At 43.1% G+C, this 27172-nt stretch overlaps 1 protein-coding gene across 3 annotated transcripts in view; it reads left to right on the top strand.

Moving 5' to 3' along the window:
- Positions 1 to 27172, top strand: part of RASGRF2 (Ras protein specific guanine nucleotide releasing factor 2) — a 486592-nt gene that overhangs the window by 228704 nt on the left and 230716 nt on the right. For all 3 annotated transcript variants that reach the window (XM_040341627.1, XM_040341631.1, XM_040341628.1), the window contains exons 5-6: positions 4911 to 5164; positions 19828 to 19907. In XM_040341627.1, coding sequence (XP_040197561.1) covers positions 4911 to 5164; positions 19828 to 19907 — 334 coding nt within the window. The remainder of the gene's footprint in view (positions 1 to 4910; positions 5165 to 19827; positions 19908 to 27172) is intronic.

A 27172-nucleotide genomic window follows, 5' to 3' on the forward strand; every position in this document is an offset into this window, starting at 1 on the left:
AAAAAAAACAGGAAAACAAAAGTAAAGTGGTAAGTCATGAAAAAAAAATAAAAACAGAAATAAAATATTACAAAGTGCCTGTGGAATGATAAGCCTCGTACACACAATAGGTTAACCAGAGGACAACGGTCTGAAGGACCATTTTCATTTGTCAAAACCGATCGTGTGTGGGCCCCATAGGTTATTTAACCATAGGTTTATAAAAAGGAAACTTGCTTTAAAATTAACCTATGTATTCCTAACCGATAGGTCAAAACCGATCGTTAGTAGGCACGACCATCGGTTAAAAATCCACGCATGCTCAGAATCAAGTCGACGCATGCTTGGAAGCATTGAACTTCGTTTTTTTCAGCACGTCGTTGTGTTTTACGTCACCGCGTTCTGACACGATCGGTTATTTAACCAATGGTGTGTAGGCGTGACGGACCATCAGTCAGCTTCATCGGTTAACCTATGACAACGATCCTTCAGACCGTTGTCCTCTGGTTAACCTATCGTTTGTACGAGGCTTCGTTGGAGTATGTGGATTAGGCCTCGTACACACGACCGAGAAACTCGTCGTAAAAGAAACATCGTTTTCCTCGACGAGTTCCTTGTCAGGCTTGTCGAGAAGCTTTTGCTAATCTCATGTTACTGCGTGTTAAGTAAAAGTTTGGTAAGAGACGATTTGCGCTTTTTAGTCTGCTATCTCCATTATGAACGCTACTTTTACCGAATGTGCCCTCCCGTCTCATACTTTATTCTGAGCATGCGCGGGTTTCTAAGCATACACACAAACGTGTTTCTCGTTGTAAACCAGCCCGACGAGAAACACGACGAGGAAATTGACTCCCGAACAGAAAAAAGAGAACTTGTTCTCTTTTTTTCTCGTCGAGAACCACGACAGTTTTCTCGACGAAAAACATACACATGACAGTTTTCCTCTGCAAAAAAAGCTCTGCCACCAAGATTCTTGATGGATTTTGTCGAGGAAAGCGGTCATGTGTACGAGGCCTTACAGTGAAAAACTCGATATGTGCACGGAAATCTATTCCCTTTAAAAACGATGGAGATCGGAAACCCCGCCTCCCGCGCCAGGCGATATATAATGAGACAAGCGCCCTGACGGAGAGAGGCCTCGGACATGAAATGGCGTGTATAGCAAGTTGGAGCTGGGAAAGATCCGTCCAAGAATTCGGGGTCTAAAAAGGCACAGTCCAAAATGTAAAAACAAAAAATACAATACAAATATAAAAAGAGTGTTTACCCTACTTAGACTTTTAACTGTGTTCTATTTCGGTTATTTAACTGCAAAAAAGCTGAGGGGGAGGAGTCGATAGGTGACAAGACAGCAGGGATACTGAAGGGTTCTGGGAAGCTGGCCACCCTCCCTTGCTTGAGAGATGCAGCAAATGTGATCAGGACAACCTTCTCCATACCTGGTGTTCACTTTCAAAATAGCAACATATGCAACTAGACACAAGAAAACCGGGGTTGGGGCAGGGAACTGTGCTGTAGCCCAAGTCATTCCATAATACGAGGATATTACCAAGCAGTCATTTCATTTTTTTATACTGGGTTATCTTTTATTAATTCTAGAAATGAATGGTTATGGACTAGACCAGCGATTGAGAACCCCGAGACCCCAGACGCCCTGGAACCACACCTCCCACGATGCCCATGCACTCTGCAGTGTGGTTTATGCACCATGGGAAATGCAGCCCCAAAACATCCGGGGTGCCAAGGCCCACCACCACCAGACCAGAATCACAAACCCCATTTCCCCTCCAGACATATATTAGGCATTGCAGTCCATTAGAGCTACGATCCTTTTAAAGATCGGGAACACAATCTTCTCAAAAATTACAAAAAACTACCCAATATAGGGAAGCCTGCAACTGGTCCAATGTGTAGGTGAAGCCGACGGGCAAACAAGGGGATTTGACAATGGAGCTACAGATAGTCCAAAGGGAGTCAGGTAGGACTGTAGTTTCAGGAACTTCGAATGATCTGGGTATTGGTTGGACAATGATTGGGGGGGGTCTTGGCTTTGCAAGTCCTGCAAAATGGCTATTCCTCTCGGGAACACCTGCCTGCCCATACATGATTCAAATCTCGGCCAGTCCATGCTGAACTGGCTGAGATTCAAACCGTCTATGGCCAGCTTTAGGAAGAAGCTTAGATAGAAACCACCTGCATGCTAGGTCATTTCTGATTACAAGCAGTATGGGGTATACTTATAAAGCAGTGAAAGTGAATTTAACCAAACATTGCAGATGAATCTTCCTGGTTCATTGCTTTAAATGGCAGTCACAGACAGATATTTCAGCCAAGCAGATTAGATAATGATAGTAATTTTGTAGAATTTTGTATATAATACTGGATGTATGAACTCAAACTGCTTCTTGTTTTATCAGTTTATATATAATTCTCCTTAAATGGGGAAGAAGATAAATAAAAGGTGTCAGGGATATCTATCCGTGCCAATTGGTACTCCCAAGAATTTTGGAGTGAATTACCTTTTGAAAACAAGCAGCAGTTTACATTGGTGTAATTAAAGTGTACGTCAAGGCAAAAAAAAAAATGCAATGCAATTCTTGTTGCTTTATGCCTTAAAAATCTCTGTGCAGTGAGCTAAGTGCTGTTAATTGCTGACGTACAGTTGTCTTTTGCTAAACTGCTGGACCACTCACACTCTGAGATCTCTACAACAGGCTGATTATTCTGTAGTCCATGATAAAAACTAGTTGAGTTAAATGGCCTATTTAAGATAATGCAGGAAGTCTGCAAAGGACACAGTTCAGCTCTAATGTATGCAAGTACTGTACATTTCATGCCCTGGATCTGGAGGTAAAGGTGTATAAGTGGTCCGAGATGAGGAGAGAGTACAGAGCAGATCATTGTGGTGATGTCCCTTCTGTTTAATAAGTAGCCTGGATGAGCAAAGGTGACACAGGAAGCTATAGGACTCTGTGCTCTTAATAGTGATATTATCATCTTGTCTGTAGATTTTGGCAGGGCTGTGTGTGTCACGAGAGTGGCTAAAAAATTACAAATATTTTATTAGGTTGAACAGTTTATATGCCCTTTTTTTCAGCTGAGCCGTTATATGTTTGGTCTGGATTTTTCTTTAAAGAGGTTGTAATGTTAAACATTTTTTTATTAAAATAAAAAAAGAGGTTTATACTTACCTGCTCTGTGCAATGGTACTAAACACAGTGGCCCCTTTCTTCCTTTTCTGGAGTCCCTAGCCGGTGCTGTCTGCTCCTCCTCTTTTTGTGTGCTCCTATAACAAGCCACTTGTTATGGGAGCACACATGTGGTCTCACTCCTGAGCCGGGCTGTGTGTGTCCATAGACACACACACACACAGCGTGGACTGGCCCTTCTCTCCACTCTCTCCTCACAGGGGCTGCCTGATCATGCTGTGAGAAGAGAGAGGGGAGAAGAACTGCAAATGGGAAAGGCACTGGATTGATATACAACTTAGGTAAGTGTTTAGGGAGGTGGGGGGGGGGGGAGGTGCAGCTAGTGGAAGCCTAGCTGCAGCTCTGTAATTTTCTGTCAAATGTAATGCAATATGGCTACCTGGAGGTGTTCCCGTACACAGCATGTGTACAGAACGCCCCCCAGAAAAATAATTTCCTGCTGTGATTGGCTTACTGATTTTCCCAGAAGTCTGCCCTAAGATACAAGTCAGATTTCAGGCATTCCCTGCTACAAAAATGTAATATTTGGCGAGATGCTCCCAATAGGAAATCAGGTCTAAAGGGATGCAGGCCCCGCAGCTTTCCTAATTAGAGCCCTGCACGTGCAGCAGCTGATTGATAATTATAAAACCACTCCCATTAGATCCACTTTCCCACATGGATACAGACAAACATCAGAATAACAAAAGGTAGGAATCTGCAACAAAGTTTGTTAAAATCCTTGTAATGTACATAGATCGTCCCAGAAGGGAATGTTTTTTCCTCAACAAAAGTGGAGTTACTCTTTAAATATGTTCTCAACATTTCGTTCACTTAATGTATTTAGGCATGCCAGTCATAAAGAACCTTAGGGCCAGATCCCCATATAATTGGATAGGCGCAGCGTATCAGAGATACGCTAGGCTGCCGTATCTTACCTGGCTTTAAGTCAAATCCAGGAAGGTTACGGCGGCGTAGTGTATTTCTGGTGGCGGAATTCAAATCGGCGGGTAGGGGGCGTGATTAATTTAAATGAAGCGCGTCCCCGCGCCGATTGAACTGCGCATGCTCCGTTTAGAAATTTCCTGCCATGCTTTGCGCGAAATGACGTCGCAATGACGTCATTTTTTGAACTTAGACGTGACTTATGTACATCCCTATTCACGGACGACTTACGCAAAAAAAAAAATTAAAATTTCGACGCGGGAACGACGGCCATACTTTAACATGGCAAGTCTATCTATACGCCGCAAAATAGAAGCTTTAACTATATGCCGGAAAAAGCCGACTAGAGACGACGTAAGAGAATGCGACGGCCGCGCGTATGTTCGTGGATCGTCGGAAAAAGATCATTTGCATACCCGACGCGGAAAACGACGCAAACTCCACCCAGCGGGCGCCGAAGTATTGCACCTACGATCCGAAGGCGTACGAAGCCGTACGCCTGTCGGATCGAACCCAGAAGCTGTCGTATCTTGGTTTGAGGATTCAAACTAAAGATACGACGCGGGTAATTTGAAAGTAAGCTGGCGTATCAGTAGATACGCCGGCGTACTCGCTATGTGGATCTGGCCCACAATTTCTATATTTTTGGTCTGCATTACTAGTTATTACTTTACATTGACACTCACTGTTGGATAAAAATATATATTGTTGGAAAAAATGTTTATCGTGAGGCTACTTATTGATTGATAAATCAGGGAGAGCATTCCTCAATTCCATTAACACAATTTATCTCTTCAGGTTCAGAGCTTTATGCGTGGTTGGCTGTGCAGAAGAAAGTGGAAGACAATTGTTCAAGACTACATATGTTCACCGCATGCAGAAAGCATGAGGAAGAGGAATCAAATAGTGTTTAACATGGTTGAGGCCGAGGCAGAATATGTGCATCAGCTTTATATCCTTGTGAATTGCTTCCTCCGGCCGCTGAGGATGGCAGCCAGTTCCAAGAAGCCACCCATCAGCCATGATGATGTGAGCAGCGTTTTCCTCAACAGGTGACAACACTTTGCCTCATACTAATATATAAAGTAGGCCATGCTATCATTAAATTAATTTTTCAGCTTAAAACCAAACTCCAAGCAGATATAAAAAGACACATTAACCACTTCCTTACTGGGCACTTAAACCCCCTTCCTGCCCAGAGGACTTTTTGCGATTCGGCACTGCGTCGCTTTTACTGACAATTGCGCGGTCGTGCGACGTGGCTCCCAAACAAAATTGACATCCTTTTTTTCCCACAAATAGAGCTTTCTTTTGGTGGTATTTGATCACCTCTGCGGTTTTTATTTTTTGCGCTATAAACAAAAATAGAGCGACAATTTAAAAAAAAATAAAATACATTTTTACTTGTTGCTGTAATAAATAGCTATTTTTTTTTAAAAAAAAACATTTTTTATCCTCAGTCTAGGCCGATACGTATTCTACATATTTTTAGTAAAAAAAAAAAAAAAATTCGCAATAAGCGACTGGTTTGCGCAAAAGTTATAGCGCCTACAAAATAAGGGACAGAATTATTATTTTTTATTATTTTTTTTTTTTACTAGAAATAGCAGCGATCTGCGATTTTTATTGCGACTTCGACATTATGGCGAACACATCGGACACGTTTTACACATTTTTGGCACCATTCACATTTATACTGCAATCAGTGCTATAAATATGCACTAATTACTGTATGAATGTGACTGGCATTGAAGGGGTTAACACTAGGGGGTGAGGAAGGGGTTAAATGTGTACCCTAATTAGTGTTCTAACTGTGGGGGAAGGGGGGTGACTGGGGGGGTGACCGATCTGTGTCTCTATGTACAAGAGACACAGATCCGTCTCCTCTCTCCCCTGACAGCACCGCTGTCTGCGAGAGCCGGGAATGAGAGATGATCTCATATGTAAACATATGAGATCATCTCTCATTGGCCGCACAGATCGCCTAGCAAACGGCCACTCCGATTGGCCGTTCACGGCGATCTGTGATTGGCTGTGTCCAAGGGACACGGCCAGCACAGCAGTTCCCCCGCTGCGCGCTCGGGAGCGCGCGCGGGGAACGCGGAAAGGGGCGGACGTCAAATGACGGCGCCCCAGAGATGTAGAACCACCCTGCGGCCGTATATAGTCGTACGGCCGTCGGGAAGTGGTTAATACAGTTTTGCATTTATTAAATTATCAATAAATGTATTTAAAATGCAACCAGTGTAAATGCCTGATTTGACTTTAATCACTTGCAGGCATACCCCACTTTTAAGTTAACAATGGGGTTTATTTACTAAAGCTGGAAAGTGCAAAATCCTGCTCACTTCTGCATAGACACCAATGAGCTTCCAGGTTTTATTACCAACGCCTAATTGAACAAGCTGGGGTTTGAAGCTCATTGGTTTCAATGCAGAAAAGATGACCTTACCAGTCTGCTGCCAGTCTTTCACTGTCCAATCTACTGGGTTGAGGCTTTTAAATGCAATAAAGAAAGTGGTGCCATCTGCTGGCTATGCTGTATGAGAGGGTTGTAAACAATTTAGGACTGGACATACAGAGATAAAAAATCTCATTGGCAGGTAAAACAGCTTATATATACTGTGTGTGCATGTATGTGTGTGTGTGTGTGTATGTGTATATATATATATATATATATATATATATATATATATATATATATATATATATATATATATATATGTATATATATATATATATATATATATATATATATATATATATATACATACTGTTATACAGTCCTGATCAAAAGTTTAAGACCACTTGAAAAATGGCAAAAAATCATATTTTACATTGTTGGATCTTAACAAGGTTCCAAGTAGAGCTTCAACATGCAACAAGAAGAAATGAGAGTGAGACAAAACATTTTTTGAGCATTCAATTTAATGAAAACAACAAATAAACTGAAACAGGCTGTTTTTCAGCTGTTTAAAAGTTTAGGACCACACATCCAAAAAAAACTAAACCTCCCCCAAAACAGAAATCCAACTTCCAAACATGAACTTAGTAATGAGTAGCTCTGCCTTTATTGTTGATCACTTTAAACTGAAACAGGCTGTTTTTCAGCTGAACAAAAGTTTAGGACCACATTCCTTTAAAAGGCCAAATCTGTGCAAAGATGTGGATTCATTGACATTCTCTGTCAGGTAGTCACACGTTGTGATGACAAAGACAAAAAACTCTCCCTTTTTGAACGTGGTCGGGTTGCTGAACTGCATAAGCAGGGTCTCTAATCAAGACACTGGACGATCTTCGACCCAAATAAGGCCCTTACTGGTGCTGACTGCAGCCCCATAACCATGAGACGGCATCTGAGACTGAAGGGCTTCAAAAACAAAAAACTTCTTCAAAAACCTCGTCTCCTTGAAGGCCACAGAACTGCTTGTTGGGACTTTACAAGAGAGCACCAAACATGGGACATTCAAAGGTGGAAGAAAGTTTTATTCTCTGATGAGAAACAATTTAACCTTGATGGTCCTGATGGTTTCCAATGTTACTGGCATGACAAGCGGATCCCACCTGAGATGTTTTCTACGCGCCACAGTATAGGGAGCGCCATAATGGTCTGGGGTTCTTTTTCCCTCAGTGGAACAATGGAGCTTCAGGAAGTGCAGGGGCGTCAAACGGCCGCTGGCTATGTCCAGATGTTGCAGAGAGCATTCCTCATGACTGAGGGCCCTCGTCTGTGTGGTAACGACTGGGTTTTTCAACAGGACAATTCTACAGTACACAATGCCCGCAGGACAAGGGACTTCTTCCAGGAGAATAACATCACTCTTTTGGCCCATCCTGCGTGTTCCCCTGATCTAAATCCAATTGAGAACCTTTGGGGATGGATGGCAAGGGAAGTTTACAAAAATGGACAACAGTTCCAGACAGTAGATGGCCTTTGTGCGGCTGTCTTCACCACTTGGAGAAATGGTCCCACTCACCTCATGGAAATGCTTGCATCAAGCATGCCGAAACAAATTTTTAAAGTGATCAACAATAACGGCGGAGCTACTCATTACTGAGTTCATGTTTGGAAGTTGGATTTCTGTTTGGGGGGGGGGGGGTTTAGTTTTTTTTTGGATGTGTGGTCCTAAACTTTTGATCAGCTGAAAAACAGCCTGTTTCAGTTTATTCGTTGTTTTCATTAAATTGAATGCTCAAAAAATGTTTTGTCTCACTGTCATTTCTTCTTGTTGCATGTTAAAGCTCTACTTGGAACCTTGTTAAGATCCAACAATGTAAAATACGATTTTTTGCCATTTTTCAAGTGGTCTTAAACTTTTGATCAGGACTGTATGGAGGTCCTGAGATCAACAGAAAGTCTTTATTGGTCTCTCAAAACAGGCAAACAGCTTTCGTCAGCCAAAAGTAAAGCAAACACTTCAGTCCTTGTAAAGAAAAGCATACAACACTGGTCCCTGCCAGTCTCTCAGTCCCACTCTGGGTTTTAGGGTTCCCACTTGTTTTGGGATGAAGGACAAGCCACAGGAGCTAGGCGGACTACCCCAGAACTTGCTCACCCCGCATGGGTGAGAACCCCTGAGTACTAACAATATTTCTTGAGCTCTTCCTGAAAGAGTCCACAACTCAAATAAAGGGGAAACATACCAGTCGTCCAGGAAACACTCCCAGTGTCCTGTGCAATATATAAGAAGATCACAGCTGCAAAAAAAATTGAAAGCCATTTATCATTTTCCTTCCTTTCACAATTCTGTGCCACTTTCCCAATAAAATTGCACCCCTCACATTTTTGTAAATATTTTATTATATCTTTCCATGCTTTGAACAGAGACACCCTTCTAACCTTTATTTCAGGGTTCCATAGGCAATTTAAAAGCGTAGAACAAGTTTTTAAAAAGCACTGGCCAATATTATTAAAAGATAGGGACCTTGAAACAGTGTTGCCTTCTAAACCAAAATGCATTTATAGAAGGGCTCCGGGACTGCAGAACATCATTGCACCAAATGTTCCGGACCCCCCCAAGAAACCTCTGACTTTTTTGGACGGTTCAGGCTTTCATTATTGTACCAGATGTAAAGCCTGCCGTACCACTATTAGACACACTAAGAAAATTACCAAATTTAAATCTGTGGTTACACAACAGGAGTTTAACATTAAACCTCTTATAACATGTTATTCCAAACATGTAACATATGTTTTAGAATGTCCCTGTTCCCTCCAATACGTGGGGCGCACCACACGGGGACTTAGGGTCAGGATCAATGAACATGTACAGTAGGTGACTGCGATATTTTGTCAATCTCGCTCCCTTTCTTGGCGAGATTCACCACCTACGAGCCCCATCGCAGGAGCCAGCGCCGAGCTGACTTGCCGCGATGGAGACAAAGCCATCATAGAAGCGACGGGAGATCCGACTTGGAGCGAGCGCCCCCCCCCTCCTGAGCTGTACCAGGCCGCATGCCCTCAACATGGGGGGGGTTAGGTGCTCTGGGGCAGGGGGGCACACTGCGGGCCCCCCCACCCCAGAGCACCCTGTCCCCATGTTGATAAGGACAGGGCCTCTTCCTGACAACCCTGGCCGTTGGTTGTCGGGGTCTGCGGGGGGCTTATTGGAATCTGGGAGCCCCCTCAAATAAGGGGGCCCCCAGATACTGGCCCACCACTCTAAGTGAATGAATATGGGGTACATCGTACCCCTACCCATTCACCTGGAGGCAAAGTGTAAAAGTAAATAAACACACAACACAGGGTTTTTAAAATAATTTATTAGTCTGCTCCGGGGCCCCCCCTGTCTTCTTTAGCTCTTTTAGCAGGGGGGCTTCTTCTTCACCGCCGTCTGGTTCTCTTCCGCTCTCCGGGGGGTCTTCTCTGCTTTCCGGGGGTCTTCTCCGCTCTCCGGGGGTCTTCTATCTTCTCCGTTCTCCACTCCCTGGTTCTTCTCCCGCTCGCTCTCTCGATGTCTTCTCCTTCAGGGCTGGCCGCCGCTATCTTCGTGTGTTAGCTCAATTACTAGCGGTGGCCAGCCCGGCTCTTCTGTGACGTCTTCTTCTCTTCTTCTGCCTTCTTCTGATGTTGACACGACGCCTCTTCTCGCTGCAATCACGGGTGGGCGGTTTGCATCCGATTTATATAGGCCTCTCTTATGATGTCACAGTCCCATCATGCTCCGGTATCTACCCACGTGGGTAAGTACCACGTGGGTAGATAAGCATGCAGCCAATGTTGTTTGATGGAAATTAAAATTATCAACCTACAGAGGGCTGAATTCAAAGGCACCCTAAAAAATCAAAGTGAAAAAAGTATGCAGCAGGCTAGTCAATTTTGCTGAAATTTAATTGCAGCAACTCAAAGTGGTCCTCAGTAGTTTGTATGGCTTACACATGCTTGTATGCATGCCTGACAACATCAGGGCATGCTTCTAATGAGACGACGGATGGTGTCTTGGAGTTTTTTCTCCCAGGTCTGGACCAGAGCATCACTGAGCTCCTGAACAGACTGAGGTGCAACCTGGTGGCGTCAGATGGTCCGAAACATAATGTACCAGAGGTGTTCTTTTGGATATAGGTCAGGTTGGATATAGGTTCATCCTCCAGGAACTGGCTACATGCTCTCCCCATATGAGGCCGGGCATTATCATGCACCAGGAGGAATCCAGGACCCACTGCACCAGCGTAGGGTCTGACAATGGGTCCAAGGATTTCATCCCGATACCTAATAACAGTCAGGGTGCCATTGTGTAGCCTGTAGAGGTCTGTGTGTCCCTCCATGGATGTGCCTCCCCAAACAATCACTGACCCACCACCAAACCAGTCATGCTAAACAATCTTACAGGCAGCATAATGTTCTCCATGGCTTCTCCAGACCCTTTCACATCTGTCACATGTGCTCAGGGTGAACCTGCTCTCGTCTATGAAAAGCACAGCTCACCAGTGGCGATTCTAGTGTTCAATGGCAAATGCCAATCGAGCTCCATGGTCCTAGGCAGTGAGTACAGGGCCACCCACTAAAGGATGTTGGGCCCTCAGGCCATCCTCCTGAAGTCTGTTTCTGATTGTTTGGTCAGAGACATTCACACCAGTGGCCTGATGAAGGTAATTTCGTAGGGCTCTGGCAGTACTTATCCTGTTCCTCTTTGCAAAAAGGAGCAAATACCGGTCCTGCTGATGGGTTAAGGACATTGAACAGCTCTGGCTAGCTCTTCTAGAGTGACTGCCTGTCTCTTGGAATCTCCTCCATGCTCTTGAAACTGTACTAAGGGAGACAGCAAACCTTCTGGCAATGACACTTATTGATGTGTCGTTCCAGGAGGAGTTGGACTGCCTGTGGAACCTCTATAGGATCCAGGTATCCCCTCATGCTACCAGTAGTGACACTGACCCTAAGTCAAATGCAAAACTAGTGAAAAACTGTCAGAAAAAGATGAATAGAGAAAAAGATGTCAGTGGCCTCCACCTGTAAAACCATTCCTGTTTTGGAGGCCGTGTAATTGTTGCCCATCTAGTGCACCTGTTGTTAATTTCATTACCACCAAAGCAGCTGAAACTGATTAACAACCCCCTCTGCTACTTAACTGATCAGATCAGTATCCCAGGAGTTCGATTGACTTGATGCTATACTCTGATTAAAAAGTGTACCTTTAATTTTTTGGAGCAGTGTATTTTTCTGGCCGACCACTGCGTTTACAGTTCTCGTTTCTTTGTGCTTCTTAAAAAGAGCTTGAACAGCACATTTTGAAACCCCAGTCTGCTTTCTAAGAGAGACCTTGCTGATGCAATACAACTACCTTGTGTCTTGCAGCTGTACTCAATCTTGCCATGCTGTATGACTTGCGACATTAAACTGTTTTCCACAACCTCACCTTAGTCGCAGAGTTTGGCTGTTCCCCACCCAGTTTTCAGCCACCTACATAGCATTCGTTGTTTAAGATAATGACTGTGTTTCAACCTACATATTAAATTGATGATGGAATAATTGGTTAATCATACACTTGACTCTAACTAATCCTACAAAATCCCTGACTTTGTGCAAGTGTACAAACCGTACATGTGTAAGAATTAATGCTGGTTTTAAGCCAAAGGATAGTCACACCAAATGTTGATTTGATTTTGCTTCTTGTATTTTACAAATTGATAAAAAATAAACAATTTAAATATATATTTTTGAAAGCATTCTTACTTTACAGCATTGCTTTACACCTGCCTAACACTTTTGCACAGTAAAAAAAAAAAAAATCACTATGATAAAGGAACATAAAGGTTTCTAGTACATCTGGCTTCCTGTCTAGTAATCCCAAAGAAGATGATTTCAAAATGTCACAATTAATCCTTCTTTTATGGCTGATAATCGCTAACAATAGACAGCTCTGCCAGTAACATGTTTCTATACGTTTTATTATTTTTTGTGCTCTTAAAAGCATGCCATTTGTTAATCCAGTAGACAGCTTTGGTAATATTGCATGTACATGACATGTTGCCTGGCACTATACTCTTCTATTCTTCTAATCTGCATAGATGGGTTGTAGAAGCAGCTGAGCGTTTTAGAAAATAGAAAAAAAAGCCTTAAGAATTCCAGCAGTCATTCCTCAAAGGCTCCTAGCAGTGAAGACGATGGTGACAACGTTTTTGTCACAAGACAGCAGCAACATTTTATTTGCTGTGGCTATTATAGAGCTGACTGGATTCTACAACATAATGATTTATGTTCCCTGCTCCATCATTCACATTAATGATAAAAAGCTGCATGAAGCTTGCTGAGTTTAACCTGGAAACATGACTGACATAATGGAATCATCAAACACAATTGGAGATACACCGTGTGCCTAGAAATTATGTCATAATCTATCAGCAGCCTCCGGGATTGACTGTTGGATTCCAATGTTTGCACGTGCTGTTCTTTATCTCCTTTGATATTTCTTGTGATTTCTTAGTAGGCTTTCAGGAAAGGACAGTTTTATAGGAATTTAGGAGAGATGAAGATAAAATAAACTAAACAGTTTTTGTAACATCCTATTGTTATGTGAAAACTGAATTTGCAGAAGTGACATAAAGCTAAACCGGGTATATTTCTCAAATATTATTATTATTATTATTATACAGGATTTATATAGCGCCAACAGTTTACGCAGCGCTTTACAACATCAGGGAAGACATTATAGTTACAATACAATTTAATACAGGAATGATCAGAGGGCCCTGCTCGTTAGAGCTTACAATCTAGAAGGGAGGGTGAAGTGGAACAGAGGGTAGTAGATGTGGGAGGTGATCAGGTGGGCAAAGTTAAATATACAGTAGGAGCTATTTCACACACGTTTGCGATGTGGGTTGCTGCATGTGTTTTTGTGTGATTCAAATATACATTTTTGTGTTTTTAAACATGTTTTTTCTGTGTATAAAGGAAAGAATAATACAAAAAATAGGAATAATAATATAAAACATCGTATACTTACCTGCTCTGTGTAATGGCTTTGCACAGAGCAGCTCCAATCCTTTTGTTCTTGGGTCCCCCACCGGCGCTCCTGGCTCCTCCCCCCTGATAAATGCCCCCCAGTAGTAAGCTTCTCCTGAGCTGCACTCTGTGTCTATTTACACATGGAGCGGGTCTCCCCACACATTCTTCTCATTTGCTCACTGGCTGTGATTGACAGCAGCAGAAGCCAATGGCGCTCACTGCTGTGTGAGCCAATGAGGAGAGAGGGACCTTGGAGAGCTTCTGCTCTGATACACATCACTGAATGAAGATGGGGCTCAGGAAAATAGGGGGGGGGGTTGCTACACCCAGAAGTTTTTTTACCTTAATTCATAGACTGCATTAAGGTAAAAAAAACTTGCACTTTTAGAACCACTTTAGTAAGGGGGAACAGTATAGAGGTTTTCCATGGTGTAGATACATTCAAAATGCACAAAAAAAATGATGCGTTTGTGCATTTAGTATGTATTTTATTGGACCGGCTTAAAGGGTATAAATGCCCAAATGCTGCTTTATTTTGTTAAAGTCTCTAATTTAGGTTTATAAAAGTGCACTAGTCATATACAGTATATTAGTCAGTTCAGTTTCTTATTGAAATGCATTTTGATGCCGTTAAGTTGTACTGTATATTTTTTACTGCAGGAATGGGCCCTAATCTCAACTTCAGTGGTATCGTTACATGTATCCCGATGTGGACAGTTTAACAAACTTCACTTCACCAAAATAATGGTAGTGGTACTCACCCATCAGATGGATGACTATAGAAAATGGGTACCAAATTTCTGCATCTTTGGGTACCTACCTAGCCCCAAGCCTGCCTATTGGATAATGGAGAAGCAGCAGTGCACTGATGTACACTCTCAGTGTTAGAATAACAACTCCATAAAATGTAGTAGTGTCCATCAAATTGGGCATGTGGTGGCTGCATAAGTTTTCTTTCTTTTGCTTGTTTCCCTCACCTCCTGTATTAGTAAAGGCACCACTCTGGATGAAGAAGCACGAGAGGTACAGCAGACAGCAGCTATGTCAGTCTAGGGGGAGGGTAGTCTTAAATGTATTAGCAGATTTAGATACACTAACAAATTAAAGCCAAACTCCAGCTCACACTTTAAAATCCGTTCCAGCAATCCATTTTTTTTCCCTTTTGGGATAAATGTATTACATTAACCACTTAAGGACTGCCTCGTGCACATATACGTCGGCAGAATGGCACAGCTGTGCACAGGCACGTACAGGTACGTCGCGCAAGTGACCCGGTCCGAAGCTCCGTGACCGTGGCCGTGGGACCCGCGGACCCGATCCCCGCCGGTGTCCCGCGATTGGTCACAGGAGCTGAAGAACGGGGAGACATGTGTGTAAACACACCTTCCCCGTTCTTCACAGTGGCACTGTCATTGATCGTCTGTTCTCATGGCGGTCACGTGGTCTTAAACCCTGCCCCACCTCCCGGCAACCTAAACCTCTTAAAGGACCGGGAGGTGGGGCTTAAGACCATGTGAGCGCCATGGTTAACTGTCATGGCGGTCACATTATCTGAAAACTCCTGATTGCTGCTTGCTCGCAAGCCTTTGGTTGGGTGCTGGTAACTATGCCAGGAGCACGCAGGGCACGCACTCTCAGCACAATTCACGCAAATATGCAGCCTCTCTGCGCCAAGGACCATGGTGCTGGGAGGCAACATACCTTTGAGCGGCCGGTGCGAAAGGTTTAAGGGTTGTTGAGCTGCAATATATATTTTTTTTCCTTTATTACCACTTTAATTAAATACATATTTCATGTGCTTCTATTAGCAGTATTTTAAATAACCTATTTTTATTAATGTGTAACTGTAAAATTATTGTTATGTGTTTCTGAAGTTCAGCTTATAGCATTAATGCATTTCCCAATTTTCATATGGAGCCCATAATGCATCTCTGTGCATAATGTGTTACACTGTTTTTCAGTACTCAATACTAAGCACAGAGGCATGTTTCTAGAGCCAGATTGTGAATGACTGCAGCACATATTTGACCCCAAATGCCATGTCTTTTTAGGGGCAGAGTTCTCAATGTTCATTCTGGACACATTTTCCTATAGAACACTTGTACTGCTTTCAACTTCTCAAAAGCCTTCCTCAAGCTTCCATCCAGCTGCACTAGAAATGAACTACAGCTAACATCCTGCATGGGGAAACCATCCCCCAGAGATCATTGCACTGCCAATGATATGTTCTCTACAGCTAAGATCAATACCTAAAAAAATTAATATATACAGTGTATATATATATACACACACACACACACAAAAGTGAAAAGATGAAACCCCAAATCCCCAAGCTGGAGACTGGAATAGGGGATGTGAATGTGTCAGTCACGAAAGACACAAAACTAAAGTAATACTAAAAATACAAAATAGCTTTATTAATATGACAACAAAATATACTCAATTTTTATTATAAAAGTAAAAGAGGGCAACATAAAACTAATGTGATATTTGACAATCTTTTTGATAAACTAACACATCAATACCCAGTTGGATGGATGGAGTAGCAATTCTCAATGAATTCTCAAGGTGCTCATCAGGTATTTTGGTTCTAATTTTTCCCTTCATGTGCTTCATCCTTGAAAATCTTTGTTCACAAATATATGTGCTGCTGAAAACTGATGACATGAATAGGGTGAGATTGTGAAGGGATATTTTTATTTGGGAAGAAAACACTTATTAAGGGCCATTAAAGACACAGTCAAAATTTTCTTCGGACACGTGTCTGCTAAGTGTAAATGCATTTTTGCAGAAAATTCCCTCAAAGTAAGTAGGTAAGTTTACGATTTTTTGTTGGGTCGCATGTTAGGCACCCCTGATGTACAGTATATATTTTAATATTGGAGCCTGAGATTACCAGCCAGCTGTTGGTAAAAGCAAACAGTCTTCTACTCACAAAAACCCCAGCGAACAAAACAGCTTTCTTCAGCAAACAAGCGCAAAATAGTCCATAACTCTGGCTCGCCGCCAGTATTGCCCATCCCTTAACCACTTAAGCCCCGGACCTTTAGGCAGCTAAATGCCCAGGCCAGGTTTTGCGATTCGGCACTGCATCGCTTTAACAGACAATTGCGCGGTCGTGCGACGTGGCTCCCAAACAAAATTGGCGTCCTTTTTTCCCCACAAATAGAGCTTTCTTTTAGTGGTATTTGATCACCTCTGCGGTTTTTATTTTTTGCGCTATAAACAAAAATAGAGCGACAATTTTGAAAAAAATGCAATATTTTTTACTTTTTGCTGTAATAAATATCCCCCAAAAACATATATAATTTTTTTTCCCTCAGTTTAGGCCGATACGTATTCTTCTACCTATTTTTGGTAAAAAAAAACGCAATAAGCGTTTATCGATTGGTTTGCGCAAAATTTATAGCGTTTACAAAATAGGGGATATTTTTATTGCATTTTTATAATTTTTTTTTTTTTTTTACTACTAATGGCGGTGATCAGCGATTTTTTTCGTGACTGCGACATTAAGGCGGACATTTTGGACAATTTTGACTCCTTTTTGGCACCATTGTCATTTTCACAGCAAAAAATGCATTTAAATTGCATTCTTTATTGTGAAAATGACAGTTGCAGTTTGGGAGTTAACCACAGGGGGCGCTGAACGTGTTAGGCTTCACCTAGTGTGTGTTTACAACAGTAGGGGGGTGTGGCTGTAGGTCTGATGTCATCGATTGTGTCTCCCCTATAAAGGGGATGACACCATCGATGCGCCGCCACAGTAAAGCACGGGAAAGCCGTGTTTACATGCGGCGCTCCCCGTTCTTCATCTCTGGGGAGCGATCGCGACGGAGCGGCTATAAACGAATAGCCGCGCCGTCGTCCCGGATCGCTCCCCGAGGGGTCCCGATCGGACCCCCGACTCGCGGAAAGGCAAGGACGTATATATACGCTCATCTGCCTGTCCGTGCCATTTTGCGGACGTAAATAGTCGTGCGGCCGGCGTTAAGTGGTTAACAGGTTTTTTTTTCTAATTTACTGCCTGCCTCAGGGGTCCCAAAGAGGGGATCTCCACAATTCAGTGATGGTGTTGCAGTCACCAGCCAGTCCACACTGCTATAGACTCCACAGGCACCAGCTGATGGCTTCCTGTTCCTCTTTAGGCTTCTCTTTCAGGTGACTTAACCCCTCCAGGACCAACGCCCCTGTAATCCGGGTTTGGACATTTGTTTTTTGTAAGAAATAAGCAGGAACACTTACTTTTTCCTTGTTCCACCTGTGCTCTCCTCTTGGTAAGTTAACCGGTCCTTGATGTCCTTACAGACAATGTAGGACAGCTGGTCCTGAGAACCAGCTCTCAATCTTTTGCTGGCGTAAATTCCACCAGCAAAGGTCTGATGGAGCCTACACACGGTCGGAATTTCCATTCAAAAGCTCACATCAGACTTTTGATGTCAGAATTTTCGATCGTGTGTACGGGGCATAACTATTGCAGCTAGATGCAGCTTAGTGCCCTACCCTTATAAACACAGATCATTGCATGATTGGTTGGTGCAAGCTGACTCCAGATCTAAATATGTGAAGATGCCTTACAAGTTTTCTAACTAAATGTTACAAGTTTTATAATAGCAGTGTTTGCAATTCTTTGATCTAGGGGACACAGTTCACACATCCACACACAGGCGAAATTACCCTTTACAAGACTGCTACAGTATAAAATGGAACATCGTATTTTGCTGTGAAAATGCTACATATGTTGGCAAAACCTTAGGTCCTTTTAATCGATGTTTCCAATGCCAAAGAAGTGACATAAGAAAAGCACTTACCAAAATAGCCAAGGGAGAACCTATTAATCTATGTAAAGCTGAAGCAGTACACTTTGCTGAAAACAACCATCAAGTACAGTACATCCTTTGAGAAGGATGGTCATGGAACACATTGACAGACCACCAAGAGGGGGAACAAAGATTGCTTCTTCCTATGCATACTATACACACATCCTTAACACTTTACATCCGGGAGAGTTAAACACAAACTTTCAAACTTGAATCAACACTAGAGCCTAAAATTGCTTACTGATTTCACCAACACCGTTTTTGCACTTTTCTTTCTTTATCTTTCTTTATCTATAGACTTCTGTTTTTATTGACATTGCTGTAATTTTATTTCTTGTCCCTCGTCTTGTCTCTCCATACAGTGTTCACTAAAAGTGCCTAGGGACACTTCCCATTGGACATGTGTGCTGAGGACACGGCGTTCACGCAATTGATTGATGCACACGCTATGCGAAGGGGCAATATTTTTTATTTAACTCAGCTTTTTAGTTGTTACTGTATTGAAGGTAGACATACATGGTTCTCTTTCCTCATCGATTGTTTCTTTAAATATGCCACAGAACTTGGTGCAACGAGGGGCTTATTCCTGTTAATCTTCTGGCTGCCAGTGCTTGTCCTGTACTTGTGTCCCAAATACCATCCTCATGCACCCATAGATATGGACAGAACCAGAAGCTTAAGACAGGAAGGTCTATCCATCTTCTAAGAAAGATGGATGGAAAGATGCATGATGCCGTTTATTGCTTATTTGAATGATTTCTCTGAGCTGCGGTGTATACTGTACCTCTATATCCTTCTTTCCAGTGCATTGTATTCTAATAGAGGGGAGACTATAGTCGGCAGCAATGATTGATTGTGTTGATGGGGGAATCCCTTCCCTAGAGCTATTGTATTCTAATAGAGGGTAGACTATAGCCAACAGCAGTGATTGAGCTAAAAAAAATAAACTGACGTGCTTGTCATACAGAAGTCAATCGAGAGCCTGTCCATAGATGGATGTCCATGGATGGATCGAAATTCAGCATTTCCCTGCTGAACCGGACGAATTTCATTCCATCTACGGTCGGCTTAATTGAGATATGACTGCTGTGATATCGCCATAGACTAATCTATAATTTTATTAATTTCACATTCATATTGCGAAAGCTGCCAGCTGTGCCTTGTTTACTGAGAAATGGCTAATTACTACTGACCTTTATGGTAGATGACCTGTGATTTCACCTTTATATTCTTCATTCTTTGTTGATGTATTATTTATGCATTTTATTGTTCATTATTTCCAGGCCCACTGCAGACACCATTAATATTTTCTTCATACAGCTATTGGAAATCAAGTTAAATATTGAGTTGCTGTTTTCCAGTAGCACTTGATCTTTGCGTTAATTGCTGAATATTGAGGGATTATAATTTGTCAGTAATGTGTGTTGTGTTTTTTTTTCTTTTTCTTTTTCAGTGAAACCATCATGTTTCTTCATGAAATATTTCACCAGGGTCTGAAAGCCAGAATTACTAACTGGCCTACTTTAATTTTAGGTATGTGAGCCTGTTTTCTAATACTGTTAATAATACATGAATGAGAGCTGCCAAGCTGAATGGCTACTGCCTTGACGTTTGGGACTTGTGTGGCTTTTTGATATGATCATATCATTTTGAAGTCTTCCTTGGGTTAGTTGAAATGGCATTACTTTTTTATCATGCTGAATTATACAGTATAGCACTGATTGCTTCTCTTAATCACCAGTCTGTTACTGAATAAGAAGTGCTAGGAGAAACATTTTTTTTATATCTGGTCCTTTAGAAGTGGCATTTTTCTGTTTTATTGTTTGTGATCCTTTAGTCACTTCTTTTATTTGTTAGATATTCATGTGTCAAGGTGTGCCTCTAAAGCTTTGATAATAGCAAGGTATACTGCTTTCCAAAGACACCTTGACAGGAAGCAACTACAGTACAACAGGGTGATTTTAAGATGAAGTGAGCTTTTAGGAATGTACAAGGAGAACGCTGCACATCTCGGATCCACTCAAGGTGCAAGAGGGATGAAAGGTGGCCTCAGCCCTGAATCCTCCGACTTGTTTGCCCCGCCAAGGGGCTTAGTCATAGGGGTATACCTCTATGACTAAGCGCCAGCGGTGAGGCAAAACACATCAGAGAGCGTTGCTTATTGGAGGAGCAAGGGCTGAGGCCATCTTTCATCTTTCTTGCACCTTGAGCTGCTCAAAGGTGTGTGGCGTTCTCTTTGTACATTCTTACAGCATTGAATTAATCATTCACACCTGCACCTGTTTTGGAATGTGTCCACCAGTACCATATCGTCGGTGCTTGGAGCGGCACTCCACTAAGTATGTATAAAGTGAGCTTTTGCCCTACTCTTGAATAGAAATACATGATGCACATATTCTAAGAACTGGGTGTCTCTTCTTCTAGCGGAGGAACATCTAAATTCCTCCAGTTCCTTCCACTTTAGCTGATAGAGTGTACTTTTTACAGTGTTGGTGTAAGGAGATCAGGGCTCAAGTTGCAGAACTAGAGCAGCTGAGCCGCCCGAGCCTATCCTTCACTAAGCGGCGATGCCCAGCTCGAGTCACTGTCAGGGGCAGGCGAACCATAGCAATCCTTTATGTTACTGGCCGCTTCCTGTATATGGATTCATCGGGACTTAAGTTCTTTCTAAATCCCGCGAAAAACTTGCGGCAGACCTCCGCATTGTCTCCTGGGAACAATGACAAAAGCTCCCAGGAGACATTGCGTCATCGAGGAAGTGACGGAATACCCGCACACTACCCGATGAATCCATATACAGGAAGCGGACAGTAACATAAAGGATTACTAAGGTACAATGGATCGAAAAAAAAAAAACATGCGGTTTAATAATTATGCATATGAGCGTATCATTTATTTTTTTTTGGTGGGGGAGTGGATCTTGGGCGGGAGTTCCCACAATTTTTTCCCCAGGACTTGACCCCTGAAGGAGATCTATTGTGGCAATGGTACGGTATCCTAATGACAGGAATATGCTTTATGCAGATGGATAGACATGAGCTCTCTATCCACAGAGGCGTTAATGAGATTAACCTTTTCGTCCCCAGTCCTAGAAGCCATCAGATGTCCCAGGAATATTCATCATCAGATTCTTTTGCAGCTTCGTACCTGCTTGCGTGTGTAAATCATATGTATGATCAACTGAATTTAGACTGGTGTTCTGACAGCAAACAGTGGAATGTTTTAAAGAAGAAACTGCACTGAATAGGACTATGTACCACAGCAGTTTAGTGGTTAGCATTATGCAATATTATTGGCCACCAGCCGCCCAATCGAAACAAGGTCTGTGCAGGCTTCCTCCATGTAGCACTGTCTTCCCCTTTTTGATGCCTGCATATCTGTTCTTCATGAAGAGACTGAAAGTTCATAAGAACTTTCTTCTTCTCAATATGGACTTTATACTTAGTGTACGTAATCTACGTACGTAATGTTTTGTAACCATGATATGTACACATGTTGGTTTACATTTTATGTTATGTATTGAAAATGTCAATAAAATGCATTGAACAAGAAAGTGAACTTAAAGTGGACCTGAACTCAAAAAGTGAAGATTTTCTTCGTTATAGAGAACACGTAGATGTGCTAATCGTGCCTAAGTAGCACACTGAAAAATGTACCTTTGCTGTATATTTGCAGTGTGAGATAAAAGGCACAGCTGCCTGTGATTGCTAGTCTAATGATCTTAACTATTTTTAATCCTCATGCTGCAAGCAATACTAAATGGATAGGGGGGTATATTAAACATACTTGTTTTAAACGTTTTTATTTACATTTCATCAGTTACTTCCTGGTTTTTAGGAATAGGAAAATTATGTCATACATCCCAGGAGTCTTCAGGGGGGAAGAGGGGTTTTCTCAGCCAAGCACTCCCTTCTGCTTGCATGCCTGATGTATTCCAAGTAAATGCTACATGCATCATCTGCCCTTACTCAAGATGGACAAACCTAAAAGTTCTGGGGTGGGGTTCAAAGTGATTTCTCAACCAAATAAAACATACAGACTTGGATGAGTGAGTTTGCTTTGAATAGTAAAAGTGAATTAAATAGCATTTTTAGTTTGTGGTGCTCAGATGTAAGGAAGTTCTGCTTTACAGTAGGTGACCGCGATATTGTATCAATCTCGCTCCCTATGACCACCTACGAGCCCTGTTGCGGGAGCCAGCACCAAGCCGGCTCGCCGCGATGGGAAAAAAACATCATAGAAGCGACGGGTATCCAACTTGGATTCCCGCCATTTCTAGCCATGGCGTTTGGTATGAATCATGAGGGGGAACTCCACGCCAAATTTTAAATAAAAAACTGGCATGGGTTCCCCCACAGGGGCACACCAGGCCCTTAGGTCTGGTATGGATTGTAAGGAGAACCCCTACGCCAAAAAAAACGGCTTGGGGGTTCCCCCAAATCTATCCCAGACTAGTATCCAAGCACGCCGCCCGGCCGTTCAGGAAAGATGTAGGGACGAGCGAGCGCCCCCAAAGTACCCTCCCCCATGTTGATAAGGACAGAGCCTCTTCCCAACAACCCTGGCCGTTGGTTGTCAGGGTCTGCGGGTGGGGGGTTTATCGGAATCTGGGAGCCCCCTTTAAAAAGGGGCCCCCAGATACCGGCCCCCCACCCTAGGTGAATAAGTATGGGGTACATCGTACCCCTACCCATTTACCTGGAGGAAAATGTCAATAAAATAAACACACAACACACGGTTTTAAAATAATTTATTAGTCAGCTCCGGGGGTCTTCTCCGCTCTCCAGGGGTCTTTTCCAGACTTCGGGGGGGTCTTCTTCCGTCTTCTCCGCTCTCCGGCGTCGTCTCGGCGCTCCCCGGTTCTTCTCCCGCTCGCTCTCCGGTGCCTTCTTCAGGGCTGGCCGCCGCTATCTTCTTTGAAGCTCTCTTACTAGCGGCGGCCAGCCCGGTCTTCTTTGCCGCCTTCTGCCTTCTTCTTTTCTTCCAATGTTGACTCGAAGCTCCCTCCCGCTGTAATGTCGGGTGTGCGGTGATTTATATAGGCCTCTTATGACGTCACAGTTCCAGCATGCTCCAGGACCTCCTCCGCCCGCAGACCCTGAAAACCAACGGCCAGGGTTATCGGGAAGAGGCCTTGTCCTTATCAACATGGGGACAGGGTACTTTGGGGTGGGGGGCCGCAGGGTGCCCCCCCTGCCCCCAGAGCACCCACCCCCCTCATGTTGAGGGCATGCGCTCGCTCGCCCCCACTCCTTTCCTGACTGGCCGGGCTGCATGCTTGGGTACGTGTCTGGTATGGATTGTGGGGGAACCCCCACGCCGTTTTTTTTTCGGCGTAGGGGTTCTCCTTACAATCCATACCAGACCTAAGGGCCTGGTATGCCCCTGGGGGGGAACCCATGCTGTTTTTTTATTCCCCCTCCTGATTCATACCAAACGCCGCGGCTAGAATTGGCGGGAATCCAAGTCGGATCCCTGTCGCTTCTATGTGGTGCTCGCTGGAATGTGCTTTTCCTATTCCAGCGGGTGCGAGATGTCGGCGACAGGTACTGTAACTACTTTAATACTGGGCACATTCACCCCCTTCCTGCCCAGGCCAATTTTCATCTTTTAGTGCAGTCACACTTTGAATGACAATTGCACGGCCGTGGAACAATGTACCCATATGAAATTTTTATAATTCTGGTCACACAAATAGAGCTTTATTTTTATTAAATTTTTTGGCTAAATAAACAAAAAAAAGACTGAAAAACTTTTTTTTTTTTTTTACATACTGTGACCAGAGCAATACCGCATTACCATAGTAACACTGTACTACTCTGGGGTGATGATCGGGATTTTTTTGATCTCTTATAACAGCGATGTTATAAGCAACCATTTTTTCTGAATGAAATCAATTCCTTTATGTGTATTGTTGTGATTAGCTGTGGTCCACAGCTAATCACATGGTAAAGATGGGCTGTGATTGGCCCTGCCTGTACTGTGTGATCTCTGTGACCAATCACAGTGAGCAACACAATAGTCCACAGTGAATGACATGAATGGAAGTCATCCATTGTGTACAATTGTCATGTGATTTGCTGTGATTGGTAACAGCAATCACATGGTACCAGCAGCTAGCTGGTGCAGTGATCTGTAATCCGCTGTGTCCATAGAACACAGTGAGTGACAAATCACACTGCAACGCAGCCGGTGGGGCCCATGCATGGCGTGTTTCAGGTAGGACATCATTTGACATCCACCTAGAACTAGAGCGGTCCTGCCCGGCTTTCATTTGTCTATAGGCCAGGTAGGAATCGGTTAAGAGAATGAGATTCGGTGAGGTCACTGCTGTGCTGCTTACTATGCCCCTTGCTGGAGGCTATGACATGAGGAAGCAAAATCCTTTGTTTGTCAAGATAGTCTCTTGTACCGAGAGACACAGTGAGTAGTCAGTAATGGGGAGGCGATCAGCTGTAGATAGACCACAGGCAATTCTAATGAACTAGAACTTTGCCTTTTGCTTGCCTTTTGATGAACACAGGTTCTAGTAGCACATCACCATTACACTATCGTGCATGCTTCACTGATACTTATTTATCCCTGTGTAGTATTAAAATGTGGGTGAGCATTATGGGCTAGATTCAGATAGCCCGCCGTAACTTTGTGCAGGCGTAGCGTATCTCAGATACGCTACGCCGCTGTAACTTTGTGAGGCAGGTTCTGTATTCACCAAGAACCTGCGCCCTAAGTTACGGCGGCGTAGCGTAAATCTGCCGGCGTAAGTGCGCCTAAGGCCCCATACACACGAGAGGATTTATCCGCGAATACGGTCCAGCGGACCGTTTCCGCGGATAAATCCTCTCGAGGATTTCAGCGGATTTCCATGCGATGGAGTGTACTCACCATCGCATTGAAATCCGCGCCGAAATCCTCTGGCGATGACGTGTCGCCGCGATGATGACGCGGCGACGTGCGCGACGCTGTCATATAAGGAATTTCACGCATGCGTCGAATCATTACGACGCATGCGGGGGATCCCTTCGGACGGATGGATCCGGTGAGTCTATACAGACCAGCGGATCCATCCGTTGGGATGGATTCCAGCAGATAGATTTGTTTAGCATGTCAGCAAATATTTGATCTGCTGGAATCCATCCCAGGGGATAAATATCCGCGGAAACAGATCCGCTGGAGTGTACACACCATAGGATCTATCCGCTGAAACCCATTCGCTGGGATTTTTCAGCGGATGGATTCTATCGTGTGTATGGGGCCTTATTCAAATTGTGAAGAGGTGGGCGTGTTTTATGTAAATAAAACATGACCCCACGTAAATGACGTTTTTGACTAACGGCGCATGCCCCGTCCGTGAACGTAACCCAGTGCGCATGCTCCAAATTAACCCGCAAAAAGCCAATGCTTTCGACGTGACCGTAAATTACGCACAGCCCTATTCACGAACGACTTACTCAAACGACGTAATCGACGGAAAATTCGAAGCTGCCCGATGTCCATACTTAACATAGGATACGCCTCATTTACGCTGGAAAAAGCCTAACGTAAACGACATAAAAATGCGCCGGGCGGACGTACGTTTCTGAATCGGCGTATCTACCTAATTTGCATATTCCTCGCGTAAATCGATGGAAGCGCTAACCTATTGGTCAGCGTAAATATGCAACTAAGATACAACGGCATAAGAGACTTACGCCAGTCGGATCTTAGCCAAATTCCGGCGTATCTTGTTTTCTGAATACAGAAAAAAGATACGCCGGAGCATCCTAGAAGTTACGCGGCGTATCAATAGATACGCCAGCGTAACTTCTATCTGAATCTACCCCTATGTACGTATGAGAATAAACATGATTATTTAAAAAAGGCATTTGTACATCAACTCGAGATGTCCTCATCAGATTCTGCTCCATAGGGATACCTCCCCTGTCCAACAATGGATAATGTGCAGCTGTCCATATTAGTATAATTGATGGTTCTTCTGTATGTCTTCACGGGTCACTTAAGGCTGCCAATATTATATGGATCATTCAGAAAAATTCCATAGGCTAGGGCAAAATAAGACAGCTAAAGGGAGAAATTGACTAATTGCTGTGGAAGAGAAGAACAAATCTTCCTTGATATGCTTTTATAAATTCTGTAGGGTTCCTTTTGCTATAGATTGAGTATCCTTTTAATGACAGGTGCTTTAAATGAAATGTGTTTGTGATCCAAGGCCCTCTGATGATTGCACACAACGTACCATCTTGTGCTCGGTCATTGCTTTACTGTTTGCTATTCTTCTACAGCTGTTGTGAGTTATTTTAATGTTTTTACAGGAAAGGGCAAAAGCTTAAAGAATAGTGTTGACATGAAAGATGAAAGATAGGTTTGTTTATTCACAGTTTCTCAACTTTAATAGATTTCATCCAAGTACGGTAGATACTGTAAAGTTTCTGCAGAAAAATAGTCTAGTCTAGTGATATTTCAATGTAACATTTTTTCAGCATTACTAATGGGTAGGTGAACACTTTGTTCCTAACAATTCATGTGGATGATATGCACTACTCAAGAACACAGATTATTTACAAGCTTAGAAGAAATTGTGGGCTCCCTTGTCTATCCCACACATATCTAACAGGTTGACTCCTGACCTTTTAAATTAATTACAGGTTTTTGGGATCCCCTTTGGACTCAGTACAAAATATAGAGAAGCAGGTCAAAAGCATCTTCTAGCCTAGTTTCTAAAAAGTCATTTTATTTAGACATAGGAATTCATAAGCTTGAAGATCAGTAGTAAAATAATGCACACCCAAACCACAAAA

Source organism: Rana temporaria, chromosome 1 (assembly GCF_905171775.1).
Source record: "Rana temporaria chromosome 1, aRanTem1.1, whole genome shotgun sequence".
NCBI lineage: Eukaryota > Metazoa > Chordata > Amphibia > Anura > Ranidae > Rana > Rana temporaria.